The sequence below is a fragment of the Maniola hyperantus genome, chromosome Z (assembly GCF_902806685.2).
Source record: "Maniola hyperantus chromosome Z, iAphHyp1.2, whole genome shotgun sequence".
Taxonomy (NCBI): Eukaryota; Metazoa; Arthropoda; class Insecta; order Lepidoptera; family Nymphalidae; genus Maniola; species Maniola hyperantus.
Window position 1 is genome coordinate 10,132,174 of NC_048564.1, and position 18,608 is coordinate 10,150,781.

Consider the following 18,608-nt stretch of genomic DNA (forward strand, 5'->3'; position numbering starts at 1 on the left):
AGTCAGATAGGTAAATCTTTAACAGATTTCAAATAAATGCTGCGAAATTTTGAACAAATTCTCTTTTACAAGTTATGTGACAATGCAATTGCGCTTCGATACATTACCAGAAAAAAGAATTTTGAATATGTCTTTAAGTATAGGTTTCGTCAGTGCTAGCTCGCGTTTAGGGGAACAATTATTTTTCAATAAGGATTACGCAAGGTACCTACCTACAAAAATCCTTTGTAAGGAACCTATACGCTTTTATACTTACGAGTAATAAGATTCTGTAAGAGTTCTAAAATTTGGCATTACATAAATAGTCTGATTAATGTTTAGCATTGAGTTGCCCATTTATTTATCGTCTAGTTATTGTGGCATTTTGCCTTTTGAAAAGAGTTCTACCCGTTTTACCTCAAGCCTACTGAACTGGTTCTCAACATAAGTACGTCATTAGAGCCCTGAGTTGGCCTACAAATTAATATTAGTTAAGTATAGATTTACTTTTTAAATTTAGAATGTGCATGGGCATTGTTTTTTATCTTTTAGATACTGAGTGAAAGCGAACAGCTGAGGAGGGAAGTAGATTCCAGTGGGCCACAAGACGAACTAGAATATTGGAAAAAGAGAGGAGCGCAGTTTTCTCAACTTGTCTCATATCTACAGGTATCTCTACCTCTGTCTCTATCTCTATCTCTATAGACCTAACTCTATATTTCTATAATACCTAAGCGATTTTATGATAAAGGCCGCATATAATAAGATGCGCTGTGTACAGAAGTTTACCTAACTTTTCATTACAGAACGACGAGGTTCAACTCACTTTGACGTGCTTACAACTCGCAAACTCCAAAGTAATAAAGGTATGGCGGGATACCGACCATAAGATAACTTTTTGTTACAATGAAGCCAAAGACAACGCTAAATTCATTCAAGCTATGGAGAAATGCTGCCACTCTTTATATTTGGACGATCCAGTCAAGATAAAAGATTCCATATTGAGTTTGCTTCAAACGGTCAGACTGATTCATAGTGTCTCGCAGTTTTACAATACATCTGAAAGAATATCATCGTTAATGGTCAAAGTAAGTACGTACCTACATACCTAACACAGAATAAACGAATTTCAGAAGCTTGAGACTTGTCCTAAAGTGCATTGTTCTGTTCGATGTGGCTGCAGCATACAGTGTATCTGCAGATACAGTGTATTGTTCTCACAACAGACTTATACTCTGTAACACTCACTCACGACAATAGATACTACGGCAGACTTGCTGCAGCTGTATCATCTCTCACACTTTTTCGTTTGCCTCTCTTTACAATTGAACCATGTGCTAAAGTGCTAATTTAGTGGTCTTTTTTCAGATAACTAATCAAATGATTGAAACATGCAAACAGTACATAACGTGTCGTTTTAAGGAGACCATTTGGTCACAAGAGCGTGAATTGGTGAGGGATAAATTGATACACTGCACAAACCTAAATAAAACTTACAGGGACATATACACTTTTGTGAAAAATCAACCCTTTCTACCTAATACAGAACAGTTTAGTTTTTCCGAGAACTACGTGTTTGGCAAATTCGATACGTTTTGTAAGAGGCTTAATAAAATAATAACCATGTTCGACTTGATGGATGATTACAATCATTTGTTCGAGAAGCGAATGGAAGGATTGCTTTTGGGTGAAGGTAAGGAAATTGTTCTAAAACATATTTTTGCAGAAAAAAAACGGGTGACTTTGATTTTTTGCTTGGCAATAATAAATAGAGTTTTCAATGTATAAAATGTGTTAATGACATGAAATACCTTGACGTGATGAAGAAGAATCTGGGAGAGAATATTGTTCCGCTGAGCCACCTTACGACCGTTAGTAGAGCCGGAAATGGGTCGATGATGATGTACTCTAAATAAGTATATAATTGTTAATTACATTGTAGATCTCGAAGATGCAATGCATTCTTTTAACGAGGCAAAGAAAGCAGTAACATCCTGTCAGTACGATTATCTCGACTATAGAAATGGCGAGTTTGATAAAGACTATCAAGCTTTCGAAGAGAAAACGAATAATCTCAAGGAATCTATTGGGAATACCATTGAAGTGAACTTTTCTAGTGTTTGGGAGACTCCGCAAGGAATCAAGTTCCTTACTAGATTTGAAAAGGTCAGTTCGTAATTTTGTTGAATTGCTTAAAAACAAGGTTAGTAGGTACAAACTACTAACATAACCTATAGCATGAATTCGGTCTTCGGTCTACATTACATGACCAGTATATAGGTGCTGGTAATCGATGGACTATTATGTTATAATTATTATTATAATTTTATAATAATAATAATTAATAGCTAGGTACATCTATTTCTATCAACACTTGGTCATTATACAACGTAAATACTAGTGTATCATATCTAATTAATTTTGTAATTTATTAATCTTCTATAATATAAAAATGAATCACCTGTATTGGTCATCGTAAATCTCGAGAAGCGCTGAACCGATTTCGCTAATTCTTTTTTTATAATATTCCTTGAAGTACGAGGATGGTTCTTACGGAGAGAAAAATTTAATTCAACCTCACCTCCCCCTCAATTTTCTAACCTCCACCCGAGCGAAACCAGGGCAGTTCAGCTAGTCAGAATATAATAATATTTATTTAATTTACAGGTTAGCCAGAAAATACAAATAACGAAACTATGCGAGAAATACGATAGAGTTTTAAAGTACAGTGAAAAGGAAGTGGACAAAATAATGAAGATGTTCAAAAGGCAAAAAGATGATCCTCCATTACCTAGAAACTACTCGCCTGTTGCTGGTATGATATGCTTAAGTTAAATCTTTTTCAAGATTATAAATATTACAGTATTATACAGTATTGGTAATAAGTATGGGTTGCCTAGAAGAGATAACTTTAGTAACAAGATCCTGTGTTTTTACTCCTTGTACTTTTGTTAACAATCATCATCATCATCATCATCATCATCATCAACCAATAGACGTCCACTGCTGGATATAGGTCTCTTGTAGGGACTTCCACACGCCACGGTCTTGCGCCGCCTGAATCCAGCAGCTCCCTGCGACTCGTCTGATGTCGTCCGTCCACCTAGTGGGGGTTCTTCCAACGCTGCGTCTTCCGGTGCGAGGTCGCCATTCTAGCACCTTGAGACCCCAACGTCTATCGGTAGTACGAACTATGTGCCCTGCCCATTGCCACTTTAGCTTTGCAACCCGTTGAGCTAACAATAAAGTTGTTTAATTCAAATTAAATTACAGATCCAACCGACTAGGTACTAGATAGATAAATTGTTTATTGTATGTTTATTGTCAAACAAATTATTACCTTTTACTTATTTATTCGTACTTACCAAAAAAAATTAACAATCGGAAGGAAAAGTGGACAGAGATGTACTCATAGTGGCAGTGAGAGAGGTGGGAACAACAAAGATAGAACTTACCTGGTGGTACTTACGAAGATTGCTATACGAGTATGTTTTTGTTGGTAGGTCGCATAAAATGGGCGAGGTGTCTGATGTTCAACATGACGGAGACAGTGGAGAGCGTTAGCGCGCACCCTGTGCTGCGCGCGCTGCCCACCGCTGGTGACATGATGCGCAAGTACTGCGCCACGCGCACGCTCATCCGCAATTACGAGCAGACCATGCGCGCCGTGTGGATGAACCAGAACGTAACTATTATGTCATTTTTAGGGTTCCGTACCTCAAAAGGCAAAACGGAACCCTTATAGGATCACTTTGTTGTCTGTCTGTCTGTCTGTCTGTCAAGAAACCTACAGGGTACTTCCCGTTGACCTAGAATCATGAAATTTGGCAGGTAGGTAGATCTTCTAGCTGACATTTGGGGAAAAATCTGAAAACCGTGAATTTAGGGTTAGATCACACAAAAAAATTAAATTGTGGTCATGAACTAATAATTAGTATTTTCAACTTTCGAAGTGAGTGACTATATCAAGTGGGGTATCATATGAAAGGTCTTCACCTGTACATTCTAAAGCAGATTTTTATTTATTTTTATGCATCATAGTTTTTGAATCATCGTGTAAAATGTCGAAAAAATACGACTGTAGTACGGAACCCTCATTGCGCGAGCCTGACTCGCACTTGGCTGGTTTTTCTTTTTCTGAAGAATAGGATGCTAACTGAAGTAGTGACGACTAGCAACACATAACATTTTAATTTAGCATTTAAGCCTCAATAGCTCAACGGTTATAGGAGCGGACTGAATTCTGAAAGGTTGCCGGTTCAAATCCCACCCGTTGCTCTATTGTCGTACCTTCTCCTAGCACAAGCTTTACGCATAGTTGGAGGGGAAGGGAATATTTAGTCAAATTTACTTTATTTAAAAAAAACATGTATCAGCGAAGCCCTACTTCAGGAGCCATCTCAGACAAAGTGCTGAATTATTTTTTGTAAAAGTTATCGTTTATTTTTATTTCAGCTATGGGATGTGGATGACAGCCTTACCAATTCTCTACTGAAAATAGACGACTCCGGTCGGATTATTGTCAACTTGGATCAAACAATTAAGTTACTGATTAGGGAGTCGGACTGTCTTGTCAAAATGGGTCTGGAATTGCCAATCGTTTGCCACTCTTTGTATGCAAAGAACAATTACTTCACAGTTGTCAACGACTCCTTACAGGTCAGTATTGGAAGCAAATCTAATAGTCTATGTTCAGCAGATGTTCAGTATTGGAAGCAAACTAATAACTACGCGCGATAGGCGATAGGGTTAAAGTACGTGTAGGTCGAGATGGTAATAGGGTTATGAGTCGATAGTCATCTCAACTTGTTGCGTACTATACCTATAAGGATATGTAAGTTAATTGCAGGAGTATTTTAGTAGTATAGTAGTTACAAAATAAGTAAACTGTAAACTTTGTGCTTTACTTCCAAGTTCCAGCGCTATAAGCACTTTATCTGAAACCAATGCCAAACCTACTTCTCCATTAAAAGCATAGTAGTAGTAGACTTTTCAAGGTTCCGTACTCGAAGGGTGCCAATGGGACCCTATTACTAAGCCTCCACTGTTCGTACGTCTGTCCATCCGTCTGTCAGCAGGCTGTAACTCATGAACCGTAATAGGTAGAGCCTATTTTTTAAAGTGTGTATTTCTATTGCCGTTTTAACAACAAATAATAAAAAACCAAGATGCCGAATTTCAAAATGGCTGAATATTGTTTTATCTTGTACGATAGTACGGAACCCTTCGTGTGTGAGTCCGACTCGCACTTTTTTTGGAATTACATTAGCCACGTTGCCCTCATGCGTTCATTCTATATGTTTCAATCTTTAGTTTCTTTGAGTATCATGTATAGAAATAACATATTTGTTTTCAGTTTCTATTAGAAGATTATCTACGTACAGTCCGGCAAGTAAAACTAGAGGTGCGGCCGCTTCTTTTGCCTCAAGTGGTACGGCTTTCTTCCTTGCTACTGCCCGGCCTCCGCACGGTGTTCTGGACGAGCGAGGATTGGAAGGAGTTCATCGATCGCGCTAACTCTGCTATCAAGAGCTTCGACGTGCTAGTGACTAGAGTACATGACATATACACCAATAGGATCATTTATATGCTATCAGGGATGCAAGAAGTCACGTTAATTTCTCTTCCAGGTAGATACCAAAGTCTCTAAAGATGGCCTAAAGTCTTGTCATGTTGAGTTTTTTCGAGCTATGTCCGCCCACTTCCTTCAAAGGTGCCACTTTGGAGCATATGAACGCAGTCCAACCGTACGCACCTACTATATATTTTACTGTAAGGTACTATACCTTACATTAAATATCGTATGTACGGTTATACTTACTCTGAGGTGTACACGCAATGGCAAGTTTTACAAACAATTCAAGTCAATTTTACAAACATGAAATTCGATTAGAAAATAAAGAAAATAAAGTGTGCCCTGTGTAGGTTTGTTACTCCTACACAGTGCAGGGGTACTAACTCACTGCGTTATGTCATATGCGTTATCGTAGGCATTGCTATTGCACCAACACCAAGGAATCCTTACCTTGTGGCGGTAAATATAGTTATAAAACAATACTTTAATAGATAAAAATAGATGATTTGCATCTTCGACTACGTGGATTTAGGTATCATAAAAATTACATAGGAATTTTTTGATTTTCCGGAATAAAAATTGGCCTATGTCCTTTTCCGGACTGCAAGCTATCTCTGTACTAAATTTTCTCAAAATACCTAAGTTAAGATGGACCGTGAAAGCTAGCAGACAGGTAGGTACAAATCCGGAATTTTTAATATGAAGTATGGATAATAATATGTTTTATTACATTCCAGAAGAAACTCCCTGGTCTGTAGATGAGTTTATAGAACACGTAGAAAGTGGTTGTCGGTAAGTATAAAGCAAGATTGATTTGAGGGAAGGAACATGTTTTGTCAAAACCCAACAACATAAAATATTTTTCTCCTACAGAAGTGCATGCGTAGAACTTAATAGAAAGAGTTTAATGGTGGAAGAAGCAGTGGAAGAAGTGCTGGATCTCGTGAAGAAGGCTGCCCAGCAAGCCCAGCCGATAGAGATCAATCCGGACTTTGAGTTTCTTATTGCAGATGGTAATGTTTAAACACTTTCTTACCCAAGTTTCTTCAAGCCTTCAAGCCTCTTCAAGTTGCGTTGACTGTGCACCTTCATGATCAACCCATAATCGGCCACTGCTGAGAGTTGGACTCCTCTCAGAATAAGAAGGGTTTAGGCAATAGTACGCTACGCTGGTCCCAGTATGGATTAGCAGGCTTCATACACTTTTGAGAACGTTATGGAGAACTGTCAGGCATGCAGACTTCCTCACGATGTTTTCCTTCACCGTTAAAGCAAGTGATATTTCATTAATTAAAACGCACATAACTCCGAAAAGTTAGCGGTGAGTGCCCGGGAATTAACCCCCAACCTCCGATTAGGCTATCACAGCTTAGTTCCTAGACTTTAGATGTGGCTATAATTACCATCCTTCTGGTAAAGCCGTGTTGCTAAGCAATTTAGCGTTTCGGGAAAGTGCCGCATAGAAACTAGAAACCAATTATTATATAAAACTGTCAAACTCTGCCCAATTAGCTATCTTCCATCTAAGGCTGAGATCTATAGCACTTTGACTTTGCTCAGACTTCATATCGAGTTAAATTTATGTGAGAGAGGTCTGTCTTGTTTTAACTCTGTCTTAAGTCTAAGCTAAGTCAGAGTGCGCTCTTTAGATCTCACCCTTAGAGTGCATTACTATATACCAAAAGGTGAGATCGCAGTCAATTTTAACTTATAGACTGAAAAAAAAGTTGTTTTATTTATAATGATAGATGATGCTCAAATAGCCAGTGCTGCAGTGTCGACTATGAACGAATCGACTACCAGCGGCCAGCAAGACTGGTCCGCTGTATGGGAATGTTTCGAAAGCCCACATCGTTTGCTCTCGGTACCCGCTGGGGGGCTTTCTAAGGGCATGCAGGTTTGTTTTACTATTTTTTTTAATACAAGGTAATTCGCAAGTGTGTTCTAATGTCTAATCCGAATACTACGACTCTTCTATGCCAGAAGCTTTTTTACAAGTTAAGGTTTTATGTATAGTAAAAATCTAAAAAGGAAAAACTAGTTGATTGATATTGTTGTAATAGCTACATGATTATCAAAATTTATAATACAGTATTTACAAAATATTTACAACGTGTCTTTCTCGGAACTAGTGAGTCAGTTTGTCGCCGAGCTGGCGCTCTTAATAACTTATCCTAAGCATGCAACATTTTCTACAATACTAAACATGAGCTAACTTAGGTAGTATACTCAACCAAAAACAGTAGGAAGGTACAGTAGGTAGATAGATAGGATCAAAGTTTGGTTACCGTTGCGCTTCAAAGAAATCAATCCCTAATCCAAGATACGAAAATAAAATAAAATAATTAACATAAGAGTTTAGTCAGTTAAGGGACCCTTGGAAATGTTCCTGTTAACTTCTTAAGGACCCCTTCACTAACTTTATTCTATTCCCTAGCCATTCTACTAATTCTATTATAAATTTTATTATACCTTAAAGCCACTTAACCTCCTACCGTAGCAGATACAGACTTTACAAATGATGTATTAACAGGAAATGGTTAAGAACGCAGTGAGTGAAATGCGACGCTACTACAGTCGGAAGGTCATCGATGTTCTGATAAAGGTCACTAGGCGCGCCCTGGATCTTATTATTAAGCAGTTCACACAGGACGAGTTTACGGGTAAGTCCCTAATGGCTTTATTTTTTATTAATAAAATTTTTACTTGTTGCTATTTATATTGCAACATCTTTAACTCTAATTTATAATAATCTAATTTTAACTTAACTTATATCTAGTTTTCTTTTTTACCAAGGTCCAGTTCACCCTCTATCGTTGCATTTTCACATCTTACAAATTATTGTTTTACTTATACTACCTACCACTACATGATATTGGTTACTTAACAGAATATTACTATTTCATAATATTATTATTATTACTTAATTCTATATTTATCTATTTATTTATTTATAACAAAGTGTAATTTACTGTTTGTATAATCTAATTATATACAAAATATAAGATTTCCCCATACTATCCTAGTTAAAAAAAATACTCTGTATACGCTGTTTATTGATTCTTTTCCCACATAATATTGTACTACGGATTTACAATTACATTTTTAGTTTCGTACAGAAGTGCTTTTATTATTTTTATCAATAGACATTTTTAGCGCAATTTTCAAAAATATATCTCTACATTTACTATTCGCAATTATGTAACGAAAGTTTTCTTCTATTATGTCGTAACCCATCATCAGTTCAACTTTTGTTCTGTCATATGCAAACTTTGGACATTTACATATTACGTGTAGTCCCTACTGGTAAATCTATAAGTATTTCCTTTTAGGTTTTGATGACCTCTCAAGCACGTAGGCAACCGCTGGGTTCCTAAAAGTGGGGAGTGAGGCTCAATAAACTGTTACAGGACTTCCGCGAGTCCAGTGAAAATTTTAATAATCAAGGGTCAAATTTTCAATTATTATTTTGAAATAGAGCAAATAATATTTAACATGCAAATTAAGATAGAACGATATAAATAACAGCATCAAGTTTATCCGCAGATAGTATTTGCGGAAAAAATATAATAATAAGGTCGTTGATTTTAACCCGCACTAGCACCGGGAGTAAATGAACGAAAGGAAGTGTAACCTGTTTTGTTACGGGCGGGAAACACAGTTCTATATCGTATCCACAAAAGCAGACTAAAGTTTCCCGGTATAACATTTACGCATGCTCCATGAGTAACGATCCGATTCCGAAAATGCCGCACATGCTCAATAAAGACTAAGTGCAATGAGAGTAAAGAGCTGCGAAATCCTAGCTTAATAACTAGGATTTCATAAATTAGGCTTAGGCTTCATAAATTACAGTTAGTATCTAGCAAAATTTTTAGGAAATGCATGCAGTACAATTCAATTCTATAAAAACAACTTCTATAAAAATAACAAACAACAAACTATCAACACAATTTCTATTTTTAGGGTTCCTTACCCAAAGGGAGCCAACGAGACCCTATTACTAAGACTCCGCTGTCCGTCCATCCGTCTGTCCATCTGTATGTCAGCGGGCTGTATCTCGTGAATCAAAATAGATAGAGACCTGAAATTTTCACAGAGGTTGTATTTCTATTGCCCCTATACAGCTAATACTAATAGTTTCTAATTCTAATTTCACGCCATGAAATTAAAAAAAAATTAAAAAAGTCATTTCTTGTATGATTGTACGGCACCCTTCCTGTACAAGTTTGATTCGCACTTGACTAATTTTTATTCGATTGCTATCAACATATTATAACGGAATAAATAAGTCATTTTTTCCCATTTCTCTTGATCTCTCCCAACGGACAGCGTCGTTGACACTCAGATACGGGCTTATTGTTTCTTTAGTGGAAATGCATCTCGATGCATCTTTTCTCTTTTTGGGGCTTTTTGTCTCTCATTGTTTTAGATAAGCCTCGCCGTACTGAAATAGTCTATCATAGGTCAGCTTCTATCATATTGTTATGTAAAACTTGGCGCTCAACTTATAATTATTTTGCCTATTCAGTCGATTTTTTAAGGAATGAACCAACTTTAGCTATTATAACGAACTCATTATTAACGAACACTTTGTTTTCATTTGATAGTGGAAAGAGGTGTTTTCCTAAACTTCGCCTATTCCATGGTAACTATAGAAACGGCTAGTTGCGTACATAACGACGTGAGGAGGAATAAAGACAGCATTTGAATATTGATTTCACAGTACACGTCCGTGGTTCCGCCCCTTTGGCAGCAACGACAACTCTAGCATACTGCTTGCTTTTCATGGACTCCTAGTACTACTGCGGATCAAAATGGACGCAATACGCAAACAGAATTTCACTGAGCAAAAAGGGGCGTGGCTTACTAGGGCAACTCACCGCCGTTGCGCTTCTTAACTTATTGTTTAACTAAGTTTTTGGTAAAATAAGGTTCTTGAAATTTATGTTTCAAGAATTTGCATAAAATAAGCTGTCCATCCGTTTGTTTGTCAGCGGGCTGTAACTCGTAAACTGTAATAGGTAGAGAATTGAATTTTTCACAAAATGTGTATTTCTATACATCGATGGTGCTTCTATTGCCGCTATAACAACAAATAATAAAATTTTCTAAATGGCTGCTGTGAAAATTAAAAATAAAATAAAAAGTAGTACCTATTGTTCCCCCTTCATGTGCGAGTCCAGCTCACACTTGACCGATTTTTTTATTATTATTACAGCAAATGTTTCCAAACGCCCCATTTTCCTTCTGCAAGCTACACTCCTTATACCAAACGTGTCCGTCAACCCAACTCTAGAGGAGATTCAAGATGTTCTAGTGTTAGCTGGAAAACATATATCAGGATTATCAAAAGGAGTTGCCCAGTGGACCGGGGGGAAACCTCCAAAGGTATATATAAGCTACAGCTGTTTCTAAGAATTCATTAATTCGAATGTTTTAAGGATATTGACTCTATTTCATTAATATTTGAAAGCTAAGATTATACTCAAATACTTAATTAATTCTAGCCTTCAGAACAACGCAAAGATTCAGCGCAGGTTTGTGTACTATATCCAAGATCATTATCCTTTAGAGCTAGCATTCTTACTGAATACTACATGTACATAATATTATATTGTGTAAATAGCTTTTACTAATCATGTAAGAAAAGAAAACTCCTCGCGCTGTACAAGAAAAGTGTAACTAATTACTTTTTCCTTTCGTTCCCTTCCGAATTGTGTTGTTTATTGTTGTGTTTTGTCTATTTATCTGCACTGATCACTTGTGAAACTTGACGGTGTACTCGTCTGCAAACACACCTTTGACGCTATGCTATATTATTATGTTTGAAATTATGTTTTTGCTGCACTTGGTGTCGCTTTTGGTTTTATTTGGATCATTTGTAAATAATACCAACCTTTCCTTTTGTTTTCGTGTATTTATATTTGTTCGCTGGCCTCGGTCCTGTGTGCACGCTTCCCTCCTCTAGGTGGGTTGGAAGACACTAGCCGGTCACCAACCGAAACAACTATTTGAGGTAGTCACGAAGCTTGACGGGCAGGTACAATCAATGTCGGTGCCCATAAATATGGCTCAAAAGTCAATGAAGATGGTTGAAGCAGCAAGACACAGAAGAAAGAAATATTATAGATTAGAGTCGGAAGAGAAGCCAGTGTTCCCTTTTCAGCAGAAAAATTTTTACAATCACATAATGGAAAATAAAGAAATTATAAAAACACTCACTCTCTTATCTATGTGTACATCACACGTTAAATCGGTAATGGTCTTTATAAAAAAAATATTATTTTTACAAATGGTTGAATTTTCTCAGAATTGCTTTGTTACAGGAATTAAATACTCTAGTAAAACGTTGGCGTCCTTACCATTATTTGTGGAAATGTGAAAAAACGTTACGTCAGTTGCTCGCTTGGAACCTCAATGATTTTGAGCTTGCCTTAAAAAGACATAGTGAATTAGAAGCAAAACTAGCCACTGAACCCGATGTACTTATCATTGGAAACTGTCTAGCAGTTTCAACAGAAAAACTAAAATTGGGACTTAACACAGAACTCAAAAGTAAGAACGACTATACTTAATAAAAAATTTAATAATGCACTAATTATGTAAATCATCTTAGATGTGATTATTAGTCACAACTGTTTCAATTTAATTTGATAAGTCTAGTTTTTGTTAATTTACATTATAAAATGGAAGAGTAGGTCTGTAGGTTATAATATGTTAAAGCCACCATGATCCAAACTACATAGACGCTGATCGTTCTTCCCTGCGTTGCGGACAATGTGCATAGTAATTTTAAGCTTTTAAAAATAACGAAGGTCTAGCCCTCATGGGCTTTTAATCCATCAGGTAGGTACGTCCATTTTAAAATTATTTCAGATGGAACTTTCAAAATAAGTCAAGCAATGCGAAAGAAATACAAACGAGAGATGGATTACGTGTACGCAATTATGAACGATTTAGAACGTAAACTGGAAAGGCCTATACGCGATTTAGACGATGTAAGAACAGTAATGGAAACATTGAAGAAGATAAGGGAACAAGAAGTTGATATGGAATTGAAAATCGATCCGGTTGAAGTAAGTTTCCTGTTAACTCTTAGGAATTTTCTCAGTACCAAAGCACTTATATCTATCTAAATTAGCATGAATTGTTGCACGACTGTTTTCTGTATTCAGTACCTCTGAATTTATCTAATTCATCACGCCATTATCGCGTCGGCCTTCCACGCTGGTATTAATGATTCTGGGGAGTCCAGAAAGAAGCAGATTTTTCCCACAAGTCATCTGGCATAGATACAGCACACATGACCTGCCCTGTCCCATTTAAGCAAAGGGACTGCAATGCGGAACGTATAGTAGGTAGAATATATTACGCGATCTGCTACTTTTAAGTTAAGTTTGCTACGCTCTGTAGATTCTTGGCAAACCTTGAGCTTGACCTTTTGAGAGTTCGTTAGATAAGTCTTAGCACCATACTTACTGACCGAAAACGATATTTATGCCAGTCTTGAATATCCTGAACGTAACTAAAATATTATGAGAGTTTATAATTTGACCCCTTTTTAGGAAGCATTTAACGTCATAACAAGATATGAGCTCCCAGTTAGCAAAGAAGACATGGAACAGGTAGACAACCTTCGCTACAGCTGGCAACAGTTGCAAGCCACTGCACTCGCATCCCATGTTCAGTTGCTCACGATGCAACCTCAATTCGAAGATGACCTGCAGAACAACTTGGACAGGTTCAGAGAGGATAATGCTGAATACTGTCACGAGTATAGACATGCAGGGCCAATGCAACCAGGATTGAGCCCGAGAGAGGCTTCTGATCGCTTAATATTGTTTCAGGTAACTAACTTAAACGTCTAAAGTGAAAAGTTTAATAAATCTGGGGGCACGGGAGTGCGCCCGCCAAGTCGAGCTACCTAGTTGAATTGACAGAGTTGTCGTGTCTAAATCTACTAAGTGGAATTAGCTTTGCGTAATATCTGTGACAATTCCCTATTCTGCCAATTTTTTTCTGATCTTTTCTTTGACCGTTAACAAAATAAAAAAGTATTACGTAGGTACTGTCCAGCGTTTGAATCGTGAAATCTTGAACAAAAATCTCACAGAAACAAGGACGCTTAAGTTTTTCCGAACGTGAAGATTTTCCGGGAATTTTTTCCTATTTTTTTCCAAAAAACCTTAATAGGACTATTACACATATTTATAATAGAAAATAACCACATGGTCCAACTGTGTGCGTTTAACAACGAACACATTTATTTTTTATTCATATAGATACTGCTCTACGTCACTGCCCGTCTATCTATTTTTGAAAATAACCGAGTTATTGAACAGAAACAATTCGTCTTTAAATTCAAAATGGCGGCCAATGCAATGGTGGTGTATTTAGTCTACATTTTGAATTGAGACTACCAGCAGACACCAGTGATAAAAGCAACAAAATATTGCCTGTATTATATTTTTTATAATTTACAGAGTGCGAAAGTCCCGTCAAAGTAGGCTTAGGTAAAAGTAGGTTGAGTTAAACAGATATTTTTGTTTCATCTTATAGAATCGTTTTGATGGTATGTGGCGCAAACTACAAACATATCAGAATGGGGAAGAGCTATTTGGTTTACCACACACGGAGTATCCAGAGCTTGCGCAAATAAGAAAAGAATTGAATCTCTTGCAAAAGCTTTACAAATTGTACAATGATGTTATAGATAGAGTCAGTAGCTACTACGATATACCGTGGGGAGAAGTTAATATTGAGGAGATAAACAATGAACTAATGGAATTCCAGAATAGATGCAGGAAATTACCTAAAGGGTACGTTTATATGGCGGTTACACATTCAGGTGGCATCATTCCAATTCCCGATTGTCAGCATTCTGGGAATCATGAATTAAAATGATCGTTAAATCGATAACCTATACATAGATACCTACTTAGTGTATTCCGATTGATAATTACGATATGATGATGATTAGGATGGATAGATCCTAACTGTGTGATAACAAAATGACCTGTTGCCAGTCCCTCTGCCATCCTATATCTAAGAAGCCGTTAACTGTCAAAAATCGTGGAAATTTCACAAAGTAATGTTTCTATAAAAGAGTAGTATAAGAGAGTTCTATAGGTACCTACGCAGGACCAAGGTTTTTAGTAAGTTTTTAGTTTAGTTTTACAAAGCAAACTTATTTAGAACATCAGTTTTTCTAAATTCCGAATTTTTAACGATAAATTAAAATATTTTTTACTTTTTAGATATAAGTAGGACAGATGTTTTATCTTGGTTAAGAATAAGATTATGAACTAAATTGAGCGTATACCTTCATTTTTAGTTTTGAAATAATTAATGTCTTCATTACAATCCTGACATTGCAGACTTAAAGAATGGCCAGCTTTCTATGCTTTGAAGAAAACTATTGATGATTTCAACGATATGTGTCCACTGCTTGAACTTATGGCAAATCGAGCTATGAAACCGCGCCACTGGCAACGTATAATGGAAGTGACGAAATATATTTTTGAACTCGAAAATGAAGACTTCTGTCTAAAAAATATTCTAGAAGCACCATTATTACAACATAAAGAAGATATCGAGGTATATTTACTTAGACGCAACCCCACAGACGGAATGTAGAGTTTTTTGATTAACTTAAACTTAGCTTTTACTGGGATATACGTCAGTCGAAATTGTTTATAATGAAAATCAGCATGGAAAAGCGCGGCCGCGCGCTTTGTGGTGGCTTAGGGTCCGTTCAGTTAGACCGGCACCAGACCAAATTTTGATTGTATATAAAATCAAACTTCGTCAAAAACAGTTAAACAGATGGGCGCAAATAGCTAGCAGCAAGACAGACAGACCGTTTCGCAGTTATAATAATTAGTACAGAAAAAATGAAAAAAAGGTGAAATCGAACCGAGTAGATACCTATTGCGAAATTTCAATTTTGATATCTGTTAATATTGAGTTAATATTTTAGACTACTACTACTAAGAAGGCACGGTACGTAAGTGCTTACTGCCTATGTCTTCAGGTTCAGTTATATTTTCAGGCCGAGATCTATAGATGCATTTGAATAAGGCATAGATAAGCCTTAGTATGTACATCCCAATCTTAGATTTAATAGAAATGAGAAATGTTACACCTATCAATTCTCTATGTATAGAGAGATCCGAATAAGCACCAAACTTTACTTATTTCAGGATATTTGTATATCAGCGATGAAGGAAAAGGATATAGAAGCAAAGCTTCGGCAAGTCACAAACGAGTGGTCGGTCCACGAGCTTACATTTCAAACGTTCAATAATCGCGGGGAATTGCTTCTCAGAGGCGATACAACAGCGGAAACAATAGGCCAATTAGAGGATAGTCTGATGATACTAGGCTCTTTGTTGTCTAATCGGTAAAAAATTACTTGCAGGATGCATACTAAAAAAATCTTACAATATTTTATTTTGTTTGATTTACGGGAACAATAAACTATTCTGCTTATACCCTGTATATATGTAAAAAATACAACACTTAAGTACCTAAACAATATTAGATGGTACCCGCAACTTCACCCGCGTGAATTTGTTTTTTTAAATTCCGTGGCAACCAAAAAAATTATATATTATTTATATTTATTAATTTATATATTTTATTTTTGGAATAAAAAGTAAATAGGTAATCACCTTATGCAAACATCACGTTGTTTCGATGTTTCATTACGGCGTGATTGAAGGACAAACAAGAAACCAATTATATTCTATCGCATTTATAATATTAGTAAGATATTGTTATAATGTACTAATATGTATTCTGAGGTACGGTTTATAGTCTACTATTTAATAAGCTAAATTACACTAATCGCGATTGATGTACCGATTCCCGTTCAGGCATCCCGTCAAAATTGATTAGTTTGATGAATGATGAGTTATGCAGTAGGTAACATGGACAAAAAATTTCATTCCCTCTTCCGAAATCCTGTTGTTTTCAGGATAAAACTATCCATAATATTCATACAGAATATTAGTTTTACCTAATATGCCAAGTTGCATTCAAATCTGTTCAGTATCTGTCATCATATCAGTCATCTTGATGCGCACACAGATATAAGACAAAAGTTTCTGTATCGATAATAATTCTTCCTCCGATTAAAATTTTCAAAATATATCAATTTAACGCACAAAAATCGACACTTACAACTACAATTTTATTATAAGTAAGCTGTAAGTAGGTATAGCACAGGTATAGCTTATATTTACTGTCCGGTTACAGTTGTAAAACGACATAATACTCGTATCCTACAGTCAAGACGCTATGTACCTACCTTATTGTGTGATACATCAGAATGACTACCCACACTCGAAAATGATCGCTTTGGGCTTATTGTTGGGTAGTGTGCTATTGATAGTATTTCTGATCATATAACTGACAAAATACGTACCTGCATAGTAGCATTTTGTAAATCCTTTGTTTGCAATATTAATCTTCTGAAAGATATTTCTACAGTTTTGTAGTTAGTGTAACTAGTAATTCATATGAAGTTTTCTTAATCAACAGTTACAATGCACCATTCAGAAAACAAATACAACAGTGGTTATATGATCTTCAAAGCACCAATGAAATTCTAGAACGCTGGCTTCTTGTTCAGAACATGTGGGTGTACCTCGAGGCAGTATTCGTTGGTGGCGATATCGCAAAACAGCTGCCAAAAGAGGCCAAAAGATTTTCCAAAATTGACAAGTCTTGGCAGAAAATAATGCAGAGAGCACACGAAACCCCTGGTGTAGTTTCTTGTTGTGTCGGTGACGATCTCTTGAGGCAACTGTTGCCACATCTACAGGAACAATTAGAGCTTTGCCAAAAAAGCTTGAGTGGTTACCTCGAAAAGAAGCGCACGATGTTTCCGCGGTTTTTCTTTGTATCCGATCCAGCTTTGCTTGAAATTCTTGGCCAAGCTTCTGATTCTCACACTATACAAAACCATCTTTTGTCGATTTTCGATAACATAAGATATGTTAAATTCCACGATATAGGTAAGCTGCTCGACAGGTATAGGTAATAATTAACAATCTCCTATGTTTTGTGCGTTTCAAGACCTTATTTTTCTTTTTTAACAGAATATAACAAGATGATAGCAATAGTATCGTCTGAAGGGGAAGAAATTAGACTTGAACGACCAGTGCGTGCAGAAGGGTCTGTGGAAACGTGGCTTACGTCTCTTTTACAATCTGCGCAGAGCAGTTTACACTCCATCATTCGTAATGCGGTATCAGTTATCAATGATCCAGGTCTCAATCTTCTTTTGTTTCTCGATAAAATGCCAGCACAGGTAATTATAATCATCGTAATCATCATGATCAACCCATTACCGGTCCACTACTGAGCACGGATCTCCTCTCAGAATGAGAAGGGTTAAGGCAATAGTCTGACGCGCTGGGCGCTACTGGCCAAGTGTACAAAACATTATGGAGAACTCTCAGGCATGCAGGTTTCCTCACGATGTTTTCCTTCACCGTTAAAGCGTGTGATATTTACAGCGATCACGCACTCATCCAATGCGAATCGGTGAAAATACGTATATAAAAAATATCTACGACATACCTATTATGTCATAAGCTACCATGCAGATAGTTCGTAAAACAAAATGAGTGCGTGATCGCTCTTAAGGCGACTCAGTTCGGTGCTTTCTTCATGCAAACGTAGGAGGGAAATTACAACAATATTCGATATTGTACGCACAAATCTAAGAATTATATCGATTTATGTCATTATCTACGTTTATTGATATATAAAACATTAAAAAAAATATTGATTTAAAAGTTACGAGGCTCAAAAGATTCCTATTTTAACACTAAATTAATGACAACTTTGGGCGTAAATAAATAAGATTAGGGATATGAAAATTCTAAAACAATTTATCATTAGACGTAGTTTATTTATTCATTAGTTGAAATAACTTTACTTTGCAAACATAAATTTAGCAGTTTTTTCTCAAAAATACTTTTCCTAAACCCTTTTCGCGCGCTTGATTTCGGGGAAAATCATCGTGCCTCTCAACTTTCTC

The 18,608-nt window shown here is 36.5% G+C and overlaps 1 protein-coding gene across 1 annotated transcript in view; it reads left to right on the forward strand.

The window, feature by feature from the left end:
* The window catches only part of Dhc1 (Dynein heavy chain 1), a 46,383-nt gene that overhangs the window by 11,088 nt on the left and 16,687 nt on the right, over positions 1 to 18,608 (forward strand). Inside the window, 21 exon segments of the mRNA XM_069508521.1 lie at positions 532 to 648; positions 786 to 1,067; positions 1,348 to 1,672; positions 1,922 to 2,145; positions 2,647 to 2,794; positions 3,483 to 3,664; positions 4,435 to 4,638; positions 5,336 to 5,609; positions 6,292 to 6,346; positions 6,428 to 6,567; positions 7,303 to 7,451; positions 8,088 to 8,217; positions 10,776 to 10,945; positions 11,526 to 11,813; positions 11,884 to 12,112; positions 12,434 to 12,633; positions 13,123 to 13,404; positions 14,117 to 14,376; positions 14,935 to 15,154; positions 15,760 to 15,959; positions 17,102 to 17,873. Coding sequence (XP_069364622.1) covers positions 532 to 648; positions 786 to 1,067; positions 1,348 to 1,672; positions 1,922 to 2,145; positions 2,647 to 2,794; positions 3,483 to 3,664; positions 4,435 to 4,638; positions 5,336 to 5,609; positions 6,292 to 6,346; positions 6,428 to 6,567; positions 7,303 to 7,451; positions 8,088 to 8,217; positions 10,776 to 10,945; positions 11,526 to 11,813; positions 11,884 to 12,112; positions 12,434 to 12,633; positions 13,123 to 13,404; positions 14,117 to 14,376; positions 14,935 to 15,154; positions 15,760 to 15,959; positions 17,102 to 17,873 — 4,851 coding nt within the window.